Here is a 14,513-nt window from a genome sequence, read left to right on the forward strand (position 1 = left end):
AACTACATTCAGTTAATAAAAATTTCCTGATGAGTTTGCTCACTGCCAACACTTTCTCCCTGCTCCTCATCCTCCAACCCTCTTAACACTTCTTCAGCCATTGCCTTATGCCTATTCCAGGTTCTTCCTCCTGTTACTAGAACTAGGCAGACTACAAGGAACATTAATTTAAGGAGTAAAAAACTTCACTAAATGGGCACGTTCATTTTGAGTTTATACCACACAGTTTATACCCTCTTCCTGGCTGGAGGTGGAGAAGATAAACGTCAGTTGTGACAGCTTGGAAAGGGCTATGTTTTGAAAGTGCTAGTATGCTGTTATTTCAGGGATGTGTCAGGTTATTTCAGGGATATTTAGTAGGTGAGCCTACAGCAAGCAAAAAGATAGTACAAGGGCTAAGTCTGATGTGTTCCCAAAGTTTCCTGCAATATCTGTAGTGTCAAGGTGCTAGCAAGGTTATTAGCATGTCAAGGCATTTCCCAAGGACAGGAAGTGATTAGCAGAGGAAGAGTATTATCTTGCTAGTATGCTGTCCAGCATACAGCCAGCTAAGTTCAGCTATTCTCTGCAAAAGCCAAACCAGTGCAAGACACCACAAGATAAAGTCTGTATTAAAGTTTGAATATTTTCTTAATTACACCAAGAATATAAATTTTCAGTTTCCCTCCTTACTGTACCTTTACCCCAGCCTTTTGTCCAGGAAGCACACTTCAGCTTGTTGGCCCCTGGTGACTCTCATATAGTCTCATGTCTCTCAGTTTAAGACAGTTCTCACCACACAGCAGAGATCAGAAGAGCAAATTATGTCACTATAAATTAAATAGTATTGGAGAAGATATGAGAATGCAGAGTTATGGCTTTAAAATATTTTCCCCTGCATTTCTCCACGTGGCTTAACTATCTCTTTTTCCTCCCTCCTCTGACCACTTCCTTCCCTGCAGCAAAGGCTGCAGGTCTGAGACTCTTGATCTGCAGCCATTGCTCCAATTTCCCCCACTGACTCTTCTCCCAGACCACATTAATACCTTTCCCAGTTTGACACCTTCCTGTCACAGTTTGATACCTTCCTCCTCTACCCTGACACCTACCAAAAAGGGATATGGCTTTTAGGTGGATAGGGACCAATCAAACAAGAGAGATCTGACCCAACCCTACTGTCCTGTCACCAGACTGCATGTGTAAGCAAAAGGACTGACTGGGCTGCCAGCTAACCCAATACAGACACGGAAATCTGATTGAGCAGAACACTTAACCAAACTTCATTCATTGTACAGCTGAATAAAATCCCACCAATTCTGCATTAAAATCTTCAAGACCACTGGTCCAGAGCAGGCATGCCAATGGGTGCAGATTTGATGTCTCTTCTCCAGAATACTTGTCCTGCTGTAGGTGCAGTATTCTCAGCCAGATTTGCCACACCAATATTTAATTTGGAATGTAAAAATCACCTTTTCTACTGATGCCAGTGAAGAGGATGTGAGGCATGTTCTGGGCACTGCCGTCCTCTGTTTTCCATATGCTTCTCTCAGCTATAGGTAATCAGTCCAAGTCAGAACAAGGACGAATAAAACCAGACTCTTCCAAGTAGCTTTTTCTTAGAAGATCAAGCATATGAAGTCAGGCCAATGTCACCCACAGTCCTATGAGCAGAGTCCCAACAAAAAAGAAAGCAGGAGGCTTGGAATCAGAAGAACTTGCTCAGAGCCCTGACTTTGATGGCTTGGCTGGACAGGTTAGAAGCGAGGAGCTCCGTAATCATCTGGCATCCTCTCAATATTGTATCTGAGAAAGAAAGAGAGAAAACATATGAAGACAACCTACTCCATATTGCTCCCCTCCCCATGAAGCAATAGGCTTCCAGTCAGACTGAACAGCAAGCAGCTTTGTTGCACTTCCATCTGTAGCTCAGATCTGCAGGAAGAAAAGTATTACTTCAAAAAGTGTAAAGCCTTCTTAAGGTTGCTGTTACCCTTCACCTTACACTCAGAAATTGGGCATCTCAAAAACTCAACTGTCTCCAGGAAAAAAACAGTGGTTTTGTAAGATCTGACAGGATTTAAGAGCAACCACCACAGAGAATAAAACTTTGGCCATTCCACTTACAATTCATGGCCACAGTAAATATGCGGCAAAGATGTTTTGAGGGAAAAATCTTCTGAGCCATCTTCTAATTATGGATCAGTTAGGACTGTACATATTGATTGCTAGCAGTCAACCTCCTCATTTCTGACATACCGCTGGCTCTGCATATCACTAGACTCATTGTCTCCACTGCTAGCACAACTGCCTTTTTTCCAGTATCTCTCCCATCTCATCTAAAGACTTTGGCTTTTTTACCCCCACACTGACCTCTCTCCTTACCATGCTACCAAACATATCTACCATAATGTGAAACAATTTGGCACAGGTTTAATGCAATCTAAATCTTCTGGGCTGTACATTATGTAGAAAAAAATATTAAAACACTATATGACAAAGGTGAGTAAAGTCTTCTTAAGACAGTTTAGGTTTTATGAGTGCTTTGGAAGGAACACAGAAATCATTTAAGCAAATGTTTTTACAGCATATTTTGTTTACATATGAAAAAAGTAAGCCAGTACTTGCAGATACTGGAAAATCCATGGTACTGAAATTGCTGCACTAGTATCCTTCCGAGTTGGTTTGTTTTTTAGATAAGAAGCAAATTAAATCTTAGCTAAGGGTACAAAAAGCTACCAAACAGAATATGGAAGAAGAATGTTAGTTTATTTTTCCCAAACAACCTGTAGAATGCATTTGCCTGGTAGTCCTCCTGCTGCTGCTGAGCAAAACTGACCTATAAGAACACTGCCCTAAAGGAAACTAGTCTTCCAAGTAAAAGCAACTGAACATGTAGGCTGCAATAAAAGTAGGTCTGTGACCAGTCTATTTCCAGCAGCAGCTGCACTTCTACTTTTGTGCAAACACTAGCGCCTTGACTGTAAGACAGAGCAGGAGAGAAGTATGTGGTGGTAGACTCCCTGCCAGATAAGGACTGCCCTTACCTGTGCCTGGAAATATACATTATAGGCACGCCTGGGATTTTTCGTATTCTCCGCTTGAGCTCTTTATCCACTGTGGCCACAATGTAGCACTTGTGCTGCAAAAAAAAAAAAAAAAAAAAAAAAAAAGGAAAAAAAAAAAAAAAAGAGGAAGTTAGATTCCACACCAGTGAACGTGCAGAAAGGAAGACATAGTGGAGCAAAAGAGTCTGTCCAGTGAGCTCATTTGACACAGGAGGGCTACCAGTCCTTAGAGAGGCATTACTAGGACTTGTACAGAATTCCACAGCAGACTACTACTATCCTTCTGCTTATCAAAATAGACTCGTAGAAACATCCAAAGCCTGTCCAGCCTTCCAACATGATAGCTTTCCTATCCCAAGGGCTTCTTGGTGCTGTCCTATACAATAAGAATACTCAGAGAAGGCTATAATTTGCTTCAAATAAAATTGTGCTAGGAACAGAAACTGCCCCTTAGTGAGATTTTAGTTACTTTGTGGGAAATTTAAGTCCTCACTAACTAGAAGGGTTTTAGTATGTTAGCACAGTATAGGAACTATCAGAAACAGAAATACCTGAGTGACCCTCTGTACCAAGCAGTCATCCGCATAGGTTCCTTTGTGCATACATGGCAAGCGCTCAAACCGAGGGTCCTTGGCAATTCTGTGGGGACATATAAGGCAGCATCACAGCAATCAGACCAGAGTGTACAGTGACACAGTATGGAGGAACAGGAACGCCACTTTCTGTGATGTACAGCACATTATTCTCAAAACGAGGGCTGAGGGGATGGAGCAAATGGTACACAATTGAAATGAGGAGAAAAAAAAATGTAATTCGACTGGCTAATTATTATAGGTTAAGTATTTCTTAGTACTTATAAGCTGGATTCAAGATCCCTACACTGTTAGGCTCTTGCCTAACACAGTCATTTGAAACAAGTTATCTGTGGGAAGAACTAGAACTCCTTCCGGTGTCCAATTGTTAGTACCACACATATCAGAACCTCCTCTCTGAAGGGGAATAGCAGAGCTGTTAAGGGGATGCATTCAGATACTTTACAACACAACAGGCCAAAATAAAAAGTAAGTAACAATACATCTGACTTACACCTGAAAAGCAAGAACTACATTGGATTAGTTTTGTACAGATCACACCATAACCTAGCTCTAGATTAGTACATGCTACCTACTCCTACAGTGTAACATGAGAGGGGAATGAAAGGTTCCATAACACCTGTGTCACTTCTGTATCTCTTTCTAGGAAAAAAAAATAATTAAAATAATAAAAAATAATAATATACTTTTTAAAAACTCCCTGTGTATTTTAAGAAACAGGAGGAAGTGTTAATTTTGAAAGTCTTGGAGGGGGGAGATGCACAGGTCAATATGGTGCACCCATACCTAGCATTTAGGTTTTTGGGGTTTCTTCTAAACTAAAACTCGAGCTGTTGTACTGATCTCATACAGCCAGAGAAATAAAACCAAGCCTGGGACTCTTGCAACAACCTAACCATCCTCTAATGCAAGAGCACTGTCATGGAAAGTGTTTTTTGTTTATTGATATTAAAACATTAAGTTCTAGAAACAGAGAAGAACACCTTGCACCTACCTTAATGCCACACGGTACTTCTGTCCTAACTTCTCAATTTCACCCATTACACAATCTGTGATACACGGAATACCTGCATGCAAAATACCCTGTATTAAAACCAAGCAGTGCTTCTTCACAGATCTCTACTTATTGTCCACATGCCCAGGAACTATCATAGAACTCTGTAATATACTACTTACAGTTTTAAACTTATGAAAACTGATAATAAGGTTGCAAAGTGGTGAAGTGTAGAGCCAATGAGTTTGACCATGCCATGGTAATTTTAGATTTTTAACTTACTAATGCTCTACTTTTGAGATTAGCATTTAAGACCATCATCTGACTGAAACAAGAGACAGTTCCAGGGTTACCATAGCCACAAACAAGGAGCTTGATAATCACAACACAGATCTTTTTTCAAGATCCCTGCTATTCTCAGCTAGTGGCATGAGGCTGACAAAGCACATCATGAGCACAGTGTGGCACTACATGGTCCAGAAGAAGCTGCAAGTGACGCAGACACTCACACTTGGCATAAAGACAATCCATCATTGACTGCACTAGGTCCAGCTTGGCCTTGATGGAGAAGTTGATGAAGTTTGTGTCAACCAGGATGTGATAAGGCGGGCCCAACTGTGTATTATATTGGAAGAACAAGCAAGAAGGATGCTGTGGACTGCCAGGAAGACAAAGAATTGGAATCAGTTTATTACAGTTGACAAGATGTCCAATCCTACAACTTGCATTGAATGAAAGAAGGGTAACGAGCAGAAACAAAAGAAGGCAAAAAGGGATGGCGACCCGTAAATTGCCACACTGCCTCCCGAGCCTGACCCCTTGGTTTGGGGCACCATGTCCTACTCTAGCAACTTGGTTGCAGCCTGCAGCATGGCCGGCCAGCCTGCCCTCCCCAGAGCGTCGGCAGCACTTACACCTCCCGCTCCTTGATGGCACTCGGGTCCTCCTTCTTCTTCACGCGGGCTTTCGCCCGCTCCTTCTCGTTACTGCAAGGAAACACAGACACTCCTGGGGAGGGACGACAGGGGAGGGCAGCCAGCACCAGAGGAGCCTGGGCCGGAATCTCCTCTCTCTCTCCCTCTCCCTCTCCCTCCCGGGACACGGAGACAGCCAGCCCCGCACAGGGACCGGGCCCCGCCGCAACAGCACTCACATGCGCTGGTCCCGAAGGCTGATCATGCGCTTCATGACCGCGTACTTCCGCGCCTTCTTCTGCTTCCCCTGCAACGAGACAGCCAGGCAACCACACTTAGCCGGGAGGAAGGCCGAACCCGAGAACCCCCGCCTAGGGCCCTGCTCACCATGCTGCTGCCGCCGCCGCTACTCCGCTGCTTCCGGTCCTATCCCGTCGCGTCACCGCGCTCCGCCCCGCCGGGATGCTCCGGGAGGACCGTCACTTCCGGCAGCCAGCCCCGGCAGCGGGAGCCTGCGCCGGTCGAGCGCAAGAGCGGGCGTTGCGGCTGCCGCCGGAGCCCTCGGTAACGGTGCTCCCTGTCCCGTCCGCGCCTCGGGGAGGGATGGGGCGGGCTCCGGCGATGCGAGCGGGGCTCCCGGGCCGACGGAGCTGCAGGCGCAGCGCGGCCGCCCCGCAGGGTCGGGCTTCCCCCCCGGCGTGGCGGCGGCCGGCACGGCCTGGCCCGGCCGCGGGTGGCCCCTCTGCCGGCCCGGGGCGCCCGTGCTGGAGACCGCCCCCCCGCTGCCCCTGACAGGCCTGGTGCAGCTGCGGCGGGGGTCCCCGCTCTGCCGGCGGCGGGTGGCCACCCTGTGAGGGCCGCGGCGGGGCCGTTGCTCCCGGTGAGCAGAGAGCTGGCGCTGGCCATCCGCGGTGGGAAGCGCGGTGGTCTCCGCCTTCTCTTGGTTCGGCCGAGCGGTTTGCTGTCGGTGTGTCGGTGGCAGGTCGCGGGGGCTGGCGCCTGGGGAGGCCGTGGGGTGCGTTGGCACCAGCTGTTGCAAGCGGGGGGAGCCCAGAGCACACCGATCGCCCTTCTCCTCCCTCCGTTTCTGTTCACGGGGCTGGGAGATTACAGAAGCCGTCAGCCGCTTTCAGAAGCTTGCTGGGCTGGCGTGATTTGAAGAACTGATGTAGTGCTGGCTTTGCTGTGCTCTGGCTCGTGGATGCCTACATTAAAAGCAACGCGTTGTCATCCGTAGATCTTGACAGCAGTTGTGACAAATAGGCACGTTTTCAGCAGTGCTTTCTGCAACCGTAATGGTGTAGTTTGTCCCAAAATATCTTTTCTGCACATGTAAGGGAATATTCTCCAAGTTCTCAGACTAGTCCGAGAACCTTGGTTTCTAGTGCCCTTTGCTGGGAATGTGAAAGAGAAACCACCCTGTTGTTATCTTTCTTGTGTAAGCTTTTGAGATTAGTGAGAACCTTTACCTGTGGGTATCTTCTGAATGCAGCCGGTTTTATCTGGTCAGAAAAAGCAGCTATACAGCCCGTGAGGTATTATGCAGGAGTGTTTTTCCTGAAGCACTGCCCTCAATAGAACTGTGACTGAGGCTCTGACAAGGAGGAGGAAAACTAGACTGAAAGGAGAACTGGGTTTGTTAGCGAAACCACAGCTGAACAGGTGGTTGTACCAGACTTAATTGTTTGTTGAGGACACACGGTTGGTGTGGCTTCTCTGATGCTGCTTAAGTGACCCAAATGGTTTGGGTGAAGGCAATAATTGAGGAGGAAGGGGATGATCTGCTTTCCCCATGGGTGGCAAGAGGCTGAATGTTGTTCTGGCTTAGGGAGCTGATTTGATGTCAAGATGAGACTTGCCTGAAAGTTACCCTCTGCTGGCTTGCTGTGTTTAAGAAGGACAGGGAGAACTGACAGCCCTGGTGGCGCTTCAGTTTCAATTATAAGTCCTTAGACCGAGGCGGTTGGCAAAAGTCTCCTGTGCTGTGGGTTTTTTTTCCTGTTCCCACGATGTTACTTGGCTTGTGTGTAAATGCATATGACAAAATTCCAGCCCTGGTGAGAGAATGACTGTTTTGTATGGACACTGGCCATTGATGTGGCTTTTGTCCTTGACAGCTGATACTGGAGCCTGCTCAGTGCTTTTTGCGCTGACTTTTTAGTCCTCTGTGGGTATATTTTAGAGCTAGGTTCCCATGGGCATTCCTGTTTGTTGGTTTGTGCGTGCTTTACTTAAGTGTGCGAAAATACTTTGCCTTCTCACTCAAAAGAGACTTGTCCTGTGCATGGCATGAGATGCATATGCCATTGGTGGTGGACATTTGTGTGCATGGATTGAGAGGACATTCTGTATAGAGATGAAGAGTTCTGTCATCTTGGGTGGATGAGAGGTTTTTAATCCCTCTTTCTTCTTAGTTTGTGGAACTTGTCAGGGCAAAGAAGAAAGGAAGCTAAATTTATCCATGCACCAAAAAAACCCATGACACAACAGATTTCCTAGGACCTCAGTAGATCAGTTCTGTATAGCATGCCCCCAGCTGGCTTTGTACTTGTGGCCACATGAATGTGCCATTACTGTGTTATAGTTCCTTTTGTATGTGCAGCTACACCTGTTCTTCCTTCTGGAGATTTGCACTGTGTTCCTCTGGCTTCACAGCAGCAGTAATACAAACAAAATGTATTCCCATTACTGGCCTTCCTTTCCTTGCTGACTTGAGAGAAACGGTGATGCTAATATAGTTTATTTTATGAATCCTTGCTGTCTATCCCGATTAGGCCGGTACTTCTTGAGTCAAATCCGTCTTTTCCCTGCAGGTGGCAGGAGGCCATTGCTTGCTCTGTCCTTGGATCAAGATCACTAAGACCTGTCAGATAATTCAGCATTATTTTTCTGTTCTAGCAAAAATGGCACCTTATATGCCTAATGTTCAGAATTAGTTTCCCAGATGGTTAGCTGGCAGTTCATAGCACAGGTGCTATTTTAGTTTAGATCTGCATTCTAATAAGTGAATGGCAACGTATCTTGGACACCAGCTACTCACAGCTTGGTTCTTTACCCCAATGTATCCAGCTGCAAAAGCATCCTTAAAGTTGCTGGCAGCATGTATGCTAGAAGAAAGTTGATTGTAAGACATTCACTTCATCTCTGGTGACCACCTGACTTGGTGTCTTGTTTATTGCTTCACATGGAGATAATAAAATGACAAGTTGCTATGCCAGTTGAGGGAGGTAACTCCTTCACTATGTCCAGTGAGCTCTGAAATTTTGCAATGCACATCAAGAGACTGAGGCTTCAATTGACTTAAAAGCCCTTGTAGTTGAAATGATGGGCCTTTCTCTTTTTGTGCTTTTGGGAGAGATGCCGGGTGACTTGTGGTGTGCTTTACAGAAGGTAAAGAGTTATGGACTGAAGCAGAAATAGCTTGGGTAGACGCACAGGGCCGGTTTTGTGTTGACCTTTTTTTTGGTGACACAAAGAGATTGGTTCTGTAAGATGCTTCAGGGAGATCTTACAGATTCCCAAAGGTTGATAAGTTCCCGTGAAATTCCTCAGCTGTGTGGAGGGAAGCCATAGACCTTCCACAGCCAGGCCAAGCTGGAGCAGAGTTTCGACTAGGCATTTGTAGTACATCTTTGATATGTACTGTGGGAGAATTAAAATATCAAGGAAATTGCTAGGTCAGTGATTCTTGATACGCAGAGATAGGAATTTAGAAACCTGAAGCTTCACCTAGGAGGACAATGAGAACTTATGCCTGGGGACTTCATTGCTGTTTGCTCAAGCAGAGGAATGAAGAAAATAGCTAAGTGGGTGGGATTTTCCTTGAGATGTGAATGAAGAAAAGACTGAGAGTCTGGCTGCTCCTGCAGCACAGTCAAAGAGCTCTGCACGGACTTACCTATTGGTTCTCACATGTGTTAGAAAGCTCAGTGGAAGTGTGCAAAGGCAGCCAGGTCTGTATGGTTATTGGGATGGAAGAAAGTAGGAGAGATGTGAAGGGAAGGTAGATGAGGGGCGAGTAAGGAGGAAGTGGCAGCTGAGGCAGTGGTATGGCAAGCAGAAGGAGCACATCACTTACATCCCCGTAAGAGGTGACTGTCTTTACAGACAGCTGCTGTGGTGAGCCTGGGTCTGTTCATGTCATTCTCACTCCTTTAGGTAATTTGTGTTCTCAATGGTACTGACTGTGTAGGCTCTGTGGCTTTTCTTCTGGCATATGTCCTGGGTTTTGTGGGCTAAATCAATCCTAACTGTTAGGTTTTTATTATTTTTACCTCAGTCCTGACAGTAAACTGTAATTGAGTGGACAGTGCTTCTGAAACAGAAATGCCTCGTGAGGACAGTGGTTTCCTGAATACCTAAAACCACATCAGGGGAAAAAAAAAATAAAGGGAAAAAATCCCCATGAGCCCAATGAAACCTATGGAGCAAGGACGTGTTTTATTCTGTCTTGAACCTGCTGGTTTCAGGGTGTCGTAAAGAAATGAGATTGTTGACAGGTGAAGGTTGAGGATGTGGGGCAGCCTAACACCTCATCATCAGTCATACCTTTCCTGTTGATAAGACATCTAGCGACACTCGTGCATCTTACACCCATCACATGTTTCTGCTTGCTAGATTTGTCCACAGCCGTGGGGCAATCTAACTTTTCTCTCTCCTTTTCTTCCTTTTTAAGGGAAGCAAACAAACAACAGGCTACAGAGAGCAGCATTGCAGGGCAACACTTTTCCACAAAGAGGAAGAAATTGCTGTGCTCAGGTCCTCACCTTTCAACAGTGATTCTGTGATGCAAGTTCCAGGAGTTTCTATGACAATCTTCCCTATGGCCATTTCTTGCTGATGTTTGCCCCATTGTTGGGTACGAGGAGGAAGGATGCTGAAGAATGGGTCCTCCACTTTTGGCTTTTAGAACATGGGTACTTGTGTAAAGGTATGTGGTTGCTCTTCGGTTGCAGGATGGAATATCTGTGGAGGCCAGCAAAGGGGATTTGCTGGTCTGGGAAGTCATGGCTATTGCTGGGGGGAAATACCTCATTTGAGCTTTCTGCATGCTGATGTCCGTTGCTGCTGCTGTTGAGATGACTGACAAATAACTCCCCTTTTGTGTTTGTTTAAAAAAAAAAAAAGAGAGAAAAAGCAGCTTGAATGCACAATGTAGCTTCTTACTAACTGAATGGTGACATGGCGAGCTATATTGTATGCATTAGTGTATGCCTAATTGTCACACACGTTCCTTGCTGCTATCTGTGTCTTATCAACCAGACAGCATGTTGTTGTTCTGGGTGTGGTCTGTTTACTACATGTTTGTTTAGCAGCCTTCTCACTGAGAACTTGATTCTAGATCCATGTCTCTAAAAATTGCTGCAACATTAATAGTGTACGAACCCAAGGTTTTAGCTTGTGTGTTGATCAGCGAGTTTCAGTGGTGAGGCTCCACTTTGCGGAAGTGAGTAGGAGAATACAGATGGACTGTTTTCCAGTTGCATTCATACTTTCCGTAGTGGAGTAGGGCAAAAAATGGATTCTGCCCTAGGAGTTTGTTTTGAACAAATGGGGATGGTTTTGTCTGCAATCCTTTTATTCCATAGCTGCTTATTCTGAGGTTCCTAGTTGAGGGTCAGCTTCTGTCCATTTTGGTGGTGGCTCTGTCCTGTGCTTTCATGGCAGACTAGAAGTTAACTGTGATTTGCAGAAACAAGTAGGTGTTAGATTTTGAATGAGTGACTTTTGGCCACTGCTGCCCAAGTTGGTAATCCTGCAAAAAGCAGCTCCATCTTGCAGTACTCAGAGCCCGTTCTCACTGTTTTCTGAGGATAACATGTTGTCCTTCTGTTAGCTCCTGATCTGATTGGGAATCTGTGATGGATGAAGAACTGTTCCTTGTAGCATGCTGTGCTGTTTGCATATTTCATAGTCTTATGGAATAATGCTATAGGGATGTCCTTGGAGAGGAAGATAGATGATCAATAGGTATTTGTTTGAGGAATCATAAATAAAATTTAGGCCAGCGTGTGTGAGGAAGAGTCATTGGACTGGACTTGGCCTATTTTGTGTTCTAGATGCAGCTGTGATCCTCGGCTGTGTGTCTCACCGAAGGGACCTGATGTTTTACATTATTGGTAAGTGAAGGAAAGGCTGCCACTGTATTTGTTGACTTCTCCATAGGCATTAGGAAGGTTTCTTGAAAGCCTCTGCTTTCATGTTCAGAGTCTACATAACAAATATGAAGTTACTGTCACCCTGCACTCTGCCCTCCACCTGGCAGAATTTGCCTCTCCACCATTCTTGTTCCTGAAGTCCTTCCACTGATGTCATTCCTAAGCCATCCCCTTACTTTTTCTTTAGAGAACTAGTGCAGGATTGTTGCCTCCATGTTGCTTCTTAATCCAGCCTTAATGTGATGTGCAGGGGTTGTGTGGTTATATGACTGTTCCCTTGATTCTAAATTGCAACTAGTTTCCGAATTAGGTAACCAAAGGAGAGAATTACATGCTTCTGCTGAGATGTCTGCTAGCCATACCTGAGACTCTGTATGACCTTTACTTAGATCCTCTGTTTGCAGTAATGTGCAGAGTTTTAAGGGTTTATTCTAACCTTAAGAGTTATTCTAACTTTAAGAGTTTTATTCTAACCTTACTTGTAACATAACACAAACCGTAAATGTTCACATAATAGCTTCTGCCTTAAACACCTAATTTGCAGTTGAGTAGAATGTCATTAATAAAAGGCATCTTGGACTGATGCAGAAGGGCTTTGGGTGCCTGACTCAGCCATGCTGCTGCAACCACCTTCTGTTCTTTCCTTGCTGCAGGTGGGATCACGGTATTTGTGGTAGCTTTCTTCTTCACCATTAAGTTCCTCTTTGAGCTTGCCGCACGTATAGTCAGCTTCCTTCAGCATGAGGACCGGGAGCGCCGAGGGGAGCGAACTATTTATGACTACGTGCGAGGCAACTACCTGGATCCCCGGTCCTGCAAAATCTCCTGGGATTGGAAGGACCCCTACGAGGTGGGCCATAGCATGGCCTTCCGAGTGCATGTAAGGGAATATTTCTGTTTCCATGCAGCTTTGGGTACAGTAACAAAGGTCTGAGTTAGGGATGGACTTTTCAAATGTTTTTGTTTGGCCCAAGCTGGATGTAGCTTAGGAGTAGGAAAGCTATCTGTTTGTCTTCTGCCCCCTATAACCGGAACTCTGTAAGCATGTATCTCAGTTCTGCTCTCCTTAAAATCTTATCTCCCTCTCTTTAGAATCTTCTGAAGAGTCACAGGAGACCAGGCCTGTCCTATCTACTGCTTCCTTTACTGGGAAGTGAGTGGGCTGAGCCTTGTCTTCAACAGGCTTGGTGCAATCTTTCGGTTATGCAGCTGAAGTTGGAAGCGTGGGAATGGGCATTTTACCAACCCAAGAGCTGTAAAGCTTCATGGCTGCTCCATGTTCCTCCAAAATTGAGTGTTATTGTGTCTGACCTGGAAAAGCCTGCCAAGAATTTTCGTTTCCCTCCAATCCCAAAAGGCTAAATCTAGGGGAATGGGACAAGTACGCATAAGATGGGTGAGGGGCCTGAACACTGAGAGTTTGGAGCTATGTGGAGAAAGTTTGAACATTTTGCTGGGCTCATATGTCCGCCTTTCTACCCCACCTAGAAAGGTTTCAAAAATAGAAGAAAGTTTCAGCTAGGTTGCCAAAGCCATCCCTCTCAGGAGAGTGAGTGAGGAGTTCTAACTCCAGGGCAGGCACTGCAAAAGAGCTGAGGGGAAAGGGAAACGTTCTGTTCGTGCTGTTTAAATTTATTCTCTTCACCTTACTGAGTCTTACCCATGGCAACTCCAGCAACATGCCCTTATACTTCATGCTTGTCTCCCATTTGCTTAGCCCTTTATTCCTCAACAGTAGCTGTTGCATAGACTAGTTTCTTCTGCTGACAGGCAAGATATGAGCAACTTCAGGCCCCACACCCTCCCTTATTTAGAAACAGGCAATAACAGTACCCTTTTGCTGACTGCAGGCTGATTGCTGGTGGCAGGGAGGATCTGGCCCACAAATTGATAGCTCTTGAAGAGCCATGCACATAGGTTTTGAGGTGTAATTCTTTCCTGCTAAGGACATACTGGTCTAGGTATGTTACCTTCTGAAGTTGTCTAGCAGATCACTTTGGTGATTGAGCTGCCTCTGATTTTATCTAACACTTTGTTTTCATGCTGATGTTTCTTATCAGTACAGACTGGGTCAGCTCCTTAGGTCAGCATCTTCTCCAGACGTTTTCTTTTAAGAAATCAGTGAGAGATTTTTCAGAGCTGAAATGGACAAGATTTGCTTGTTTCTCTGAAAGGATGTGGCTTTGCTTTTTTCCTTTTGGTAGTAGAGTCTGTTGGTTTCTGCTCTGATGTTGCACTAATAGTACAGAGAAGAAATGCCTAGGGGCATGTTATTTTCAGGGCCCTCATTTGAACCCCAGCACAAAAGAGAATGAGACTGTTCAGTGCCCACTTGTGCTCTGTTTGCTTCAGAGAACACAGCCTGTATGACACAGCTGGCTGTTTTGTGTGGTTTTTTTCCTTCTTTTTCTGGGCTGGGGTTCTTGCCCTTGTTTCCCAAAGGCAGATTGCTTTCTCTTGCTCTGTGCACTGCATACTTTTGCTGATCTGGACTTCTCCATTTCCCACGCAGTTATTCTATAAAAATGGGCAACCCTTCCCTGCTCACCGGCCTGTGGGGCTGCGAGTTCACATCTGCCATGTGGAGCTAGCAATTGATATTCCTGTAACCCAGGAAGTTCTTCAGGAGCCTAATTCCAATGTGGTGAAAGTGGCCTTCACTGTGCGCAGGGCTGGGAGATATGAGATCACTGTAAAACTCGGTGGCTTGAATGTGGCCTACAGCCCCTACTACAAGGTGTTCCAGCCAGGTAAGGTTGAAGTGGCCCTCTAATGTTTGAAAGTAGATTTGGAGGTGTTGGAGGCAGTTA

At 45.5% G+C, this 14,513-nt stretch overlaps 2 protein-coding genes across 4 annotated transcripts in view; one reads left to right on the plus strand and one right to left on the minus strand.

Annotated features, from left to right (window-relative positions):
• Nucleotides 1-14,513, plus strand: part of AREL1 (apoptosis resistant E3 ubiquitin protein ligase 1) — a 31,900-nt gene that overhangs the window by 3,279 nt on the left and 14,108 nt on the right. The window contains exons 1-5 of one of the 3 annotated variants that reach the window (XM_065686133.1): nucleotides 6,003-6,109; nucleotides 10,221-10,475; nucleotides 11,605-11,664; nucleotides 12,357-12,583; nucleotides 14,216-14,453. In XM_065686133.1, the coding sequence (XP_065542205.1) occupies nucleotides 10,385-10,475; nucleotides 11,605-11,664; nucleotides 12,357-12,583; nucleotides 14,216-14,453 (616 nt within the window). In that variant the 5' untranslated portion in view covers nucleotides 6,003-6,109; nucleotides 10,221-10,384. Of the gene's footprint in view, nucleotides 1-6,002; nucleotides 6,110-10,220; nucleotides 10,476-11,604; nucleotides 11,665-12,356; nucleotides 12,584-14,215; nucleotides 14,454-14,513 lie in introns of those variants that run through there. The other 2 variants (XM_065686134.1, XM_065686135.1) reach the window with 2 other exon arrangements.
• FCF1 (FCF1 rRNA-processing protein) lies at nucleotides 593-6,021 on the minus strand. The gene is made up of 8 exons (XM_065686136.1): nucleotides 5,933-6,021; nucleotides 5,785-5,852; nucleotides 5,546-5,617; nucleotides 5,141-5,289; nucleotides 4,632-4,704; nucleotides 3,596-3,683; nucleotides 3,024-3,118; nucleotides 593-1,782 (listed from the first exon to the last, which is right to left on the minus strand). The coding sequence occupies exons 1-8, from the start codon at nucleotides 5,933-5,935 to the stop codon at nucleotides 1,734-1,736; spliced, it is 597 nt and encodes a 198-aa protein (XP_065542208.1). The 5' UTR covers nucleotides 5,936-6,021; the 3' UTR covers nucleotides 593-1,733.

This window comes from Lathamus discolor, chromosome 6 (assembly GCF_037157495.1).
Source record: "Lathamus discolor isolate bLatDis1 chromosome 6, bLatDis1.hap1, whole genome shotgun sequence".
Taxonomy (NCBI): domain Eukaryota; kingdom Metazoa; phylum Chordata; class Aves; order Psittaciformes; family Psittacidae; genus Lathamus; species Lathamus discolor.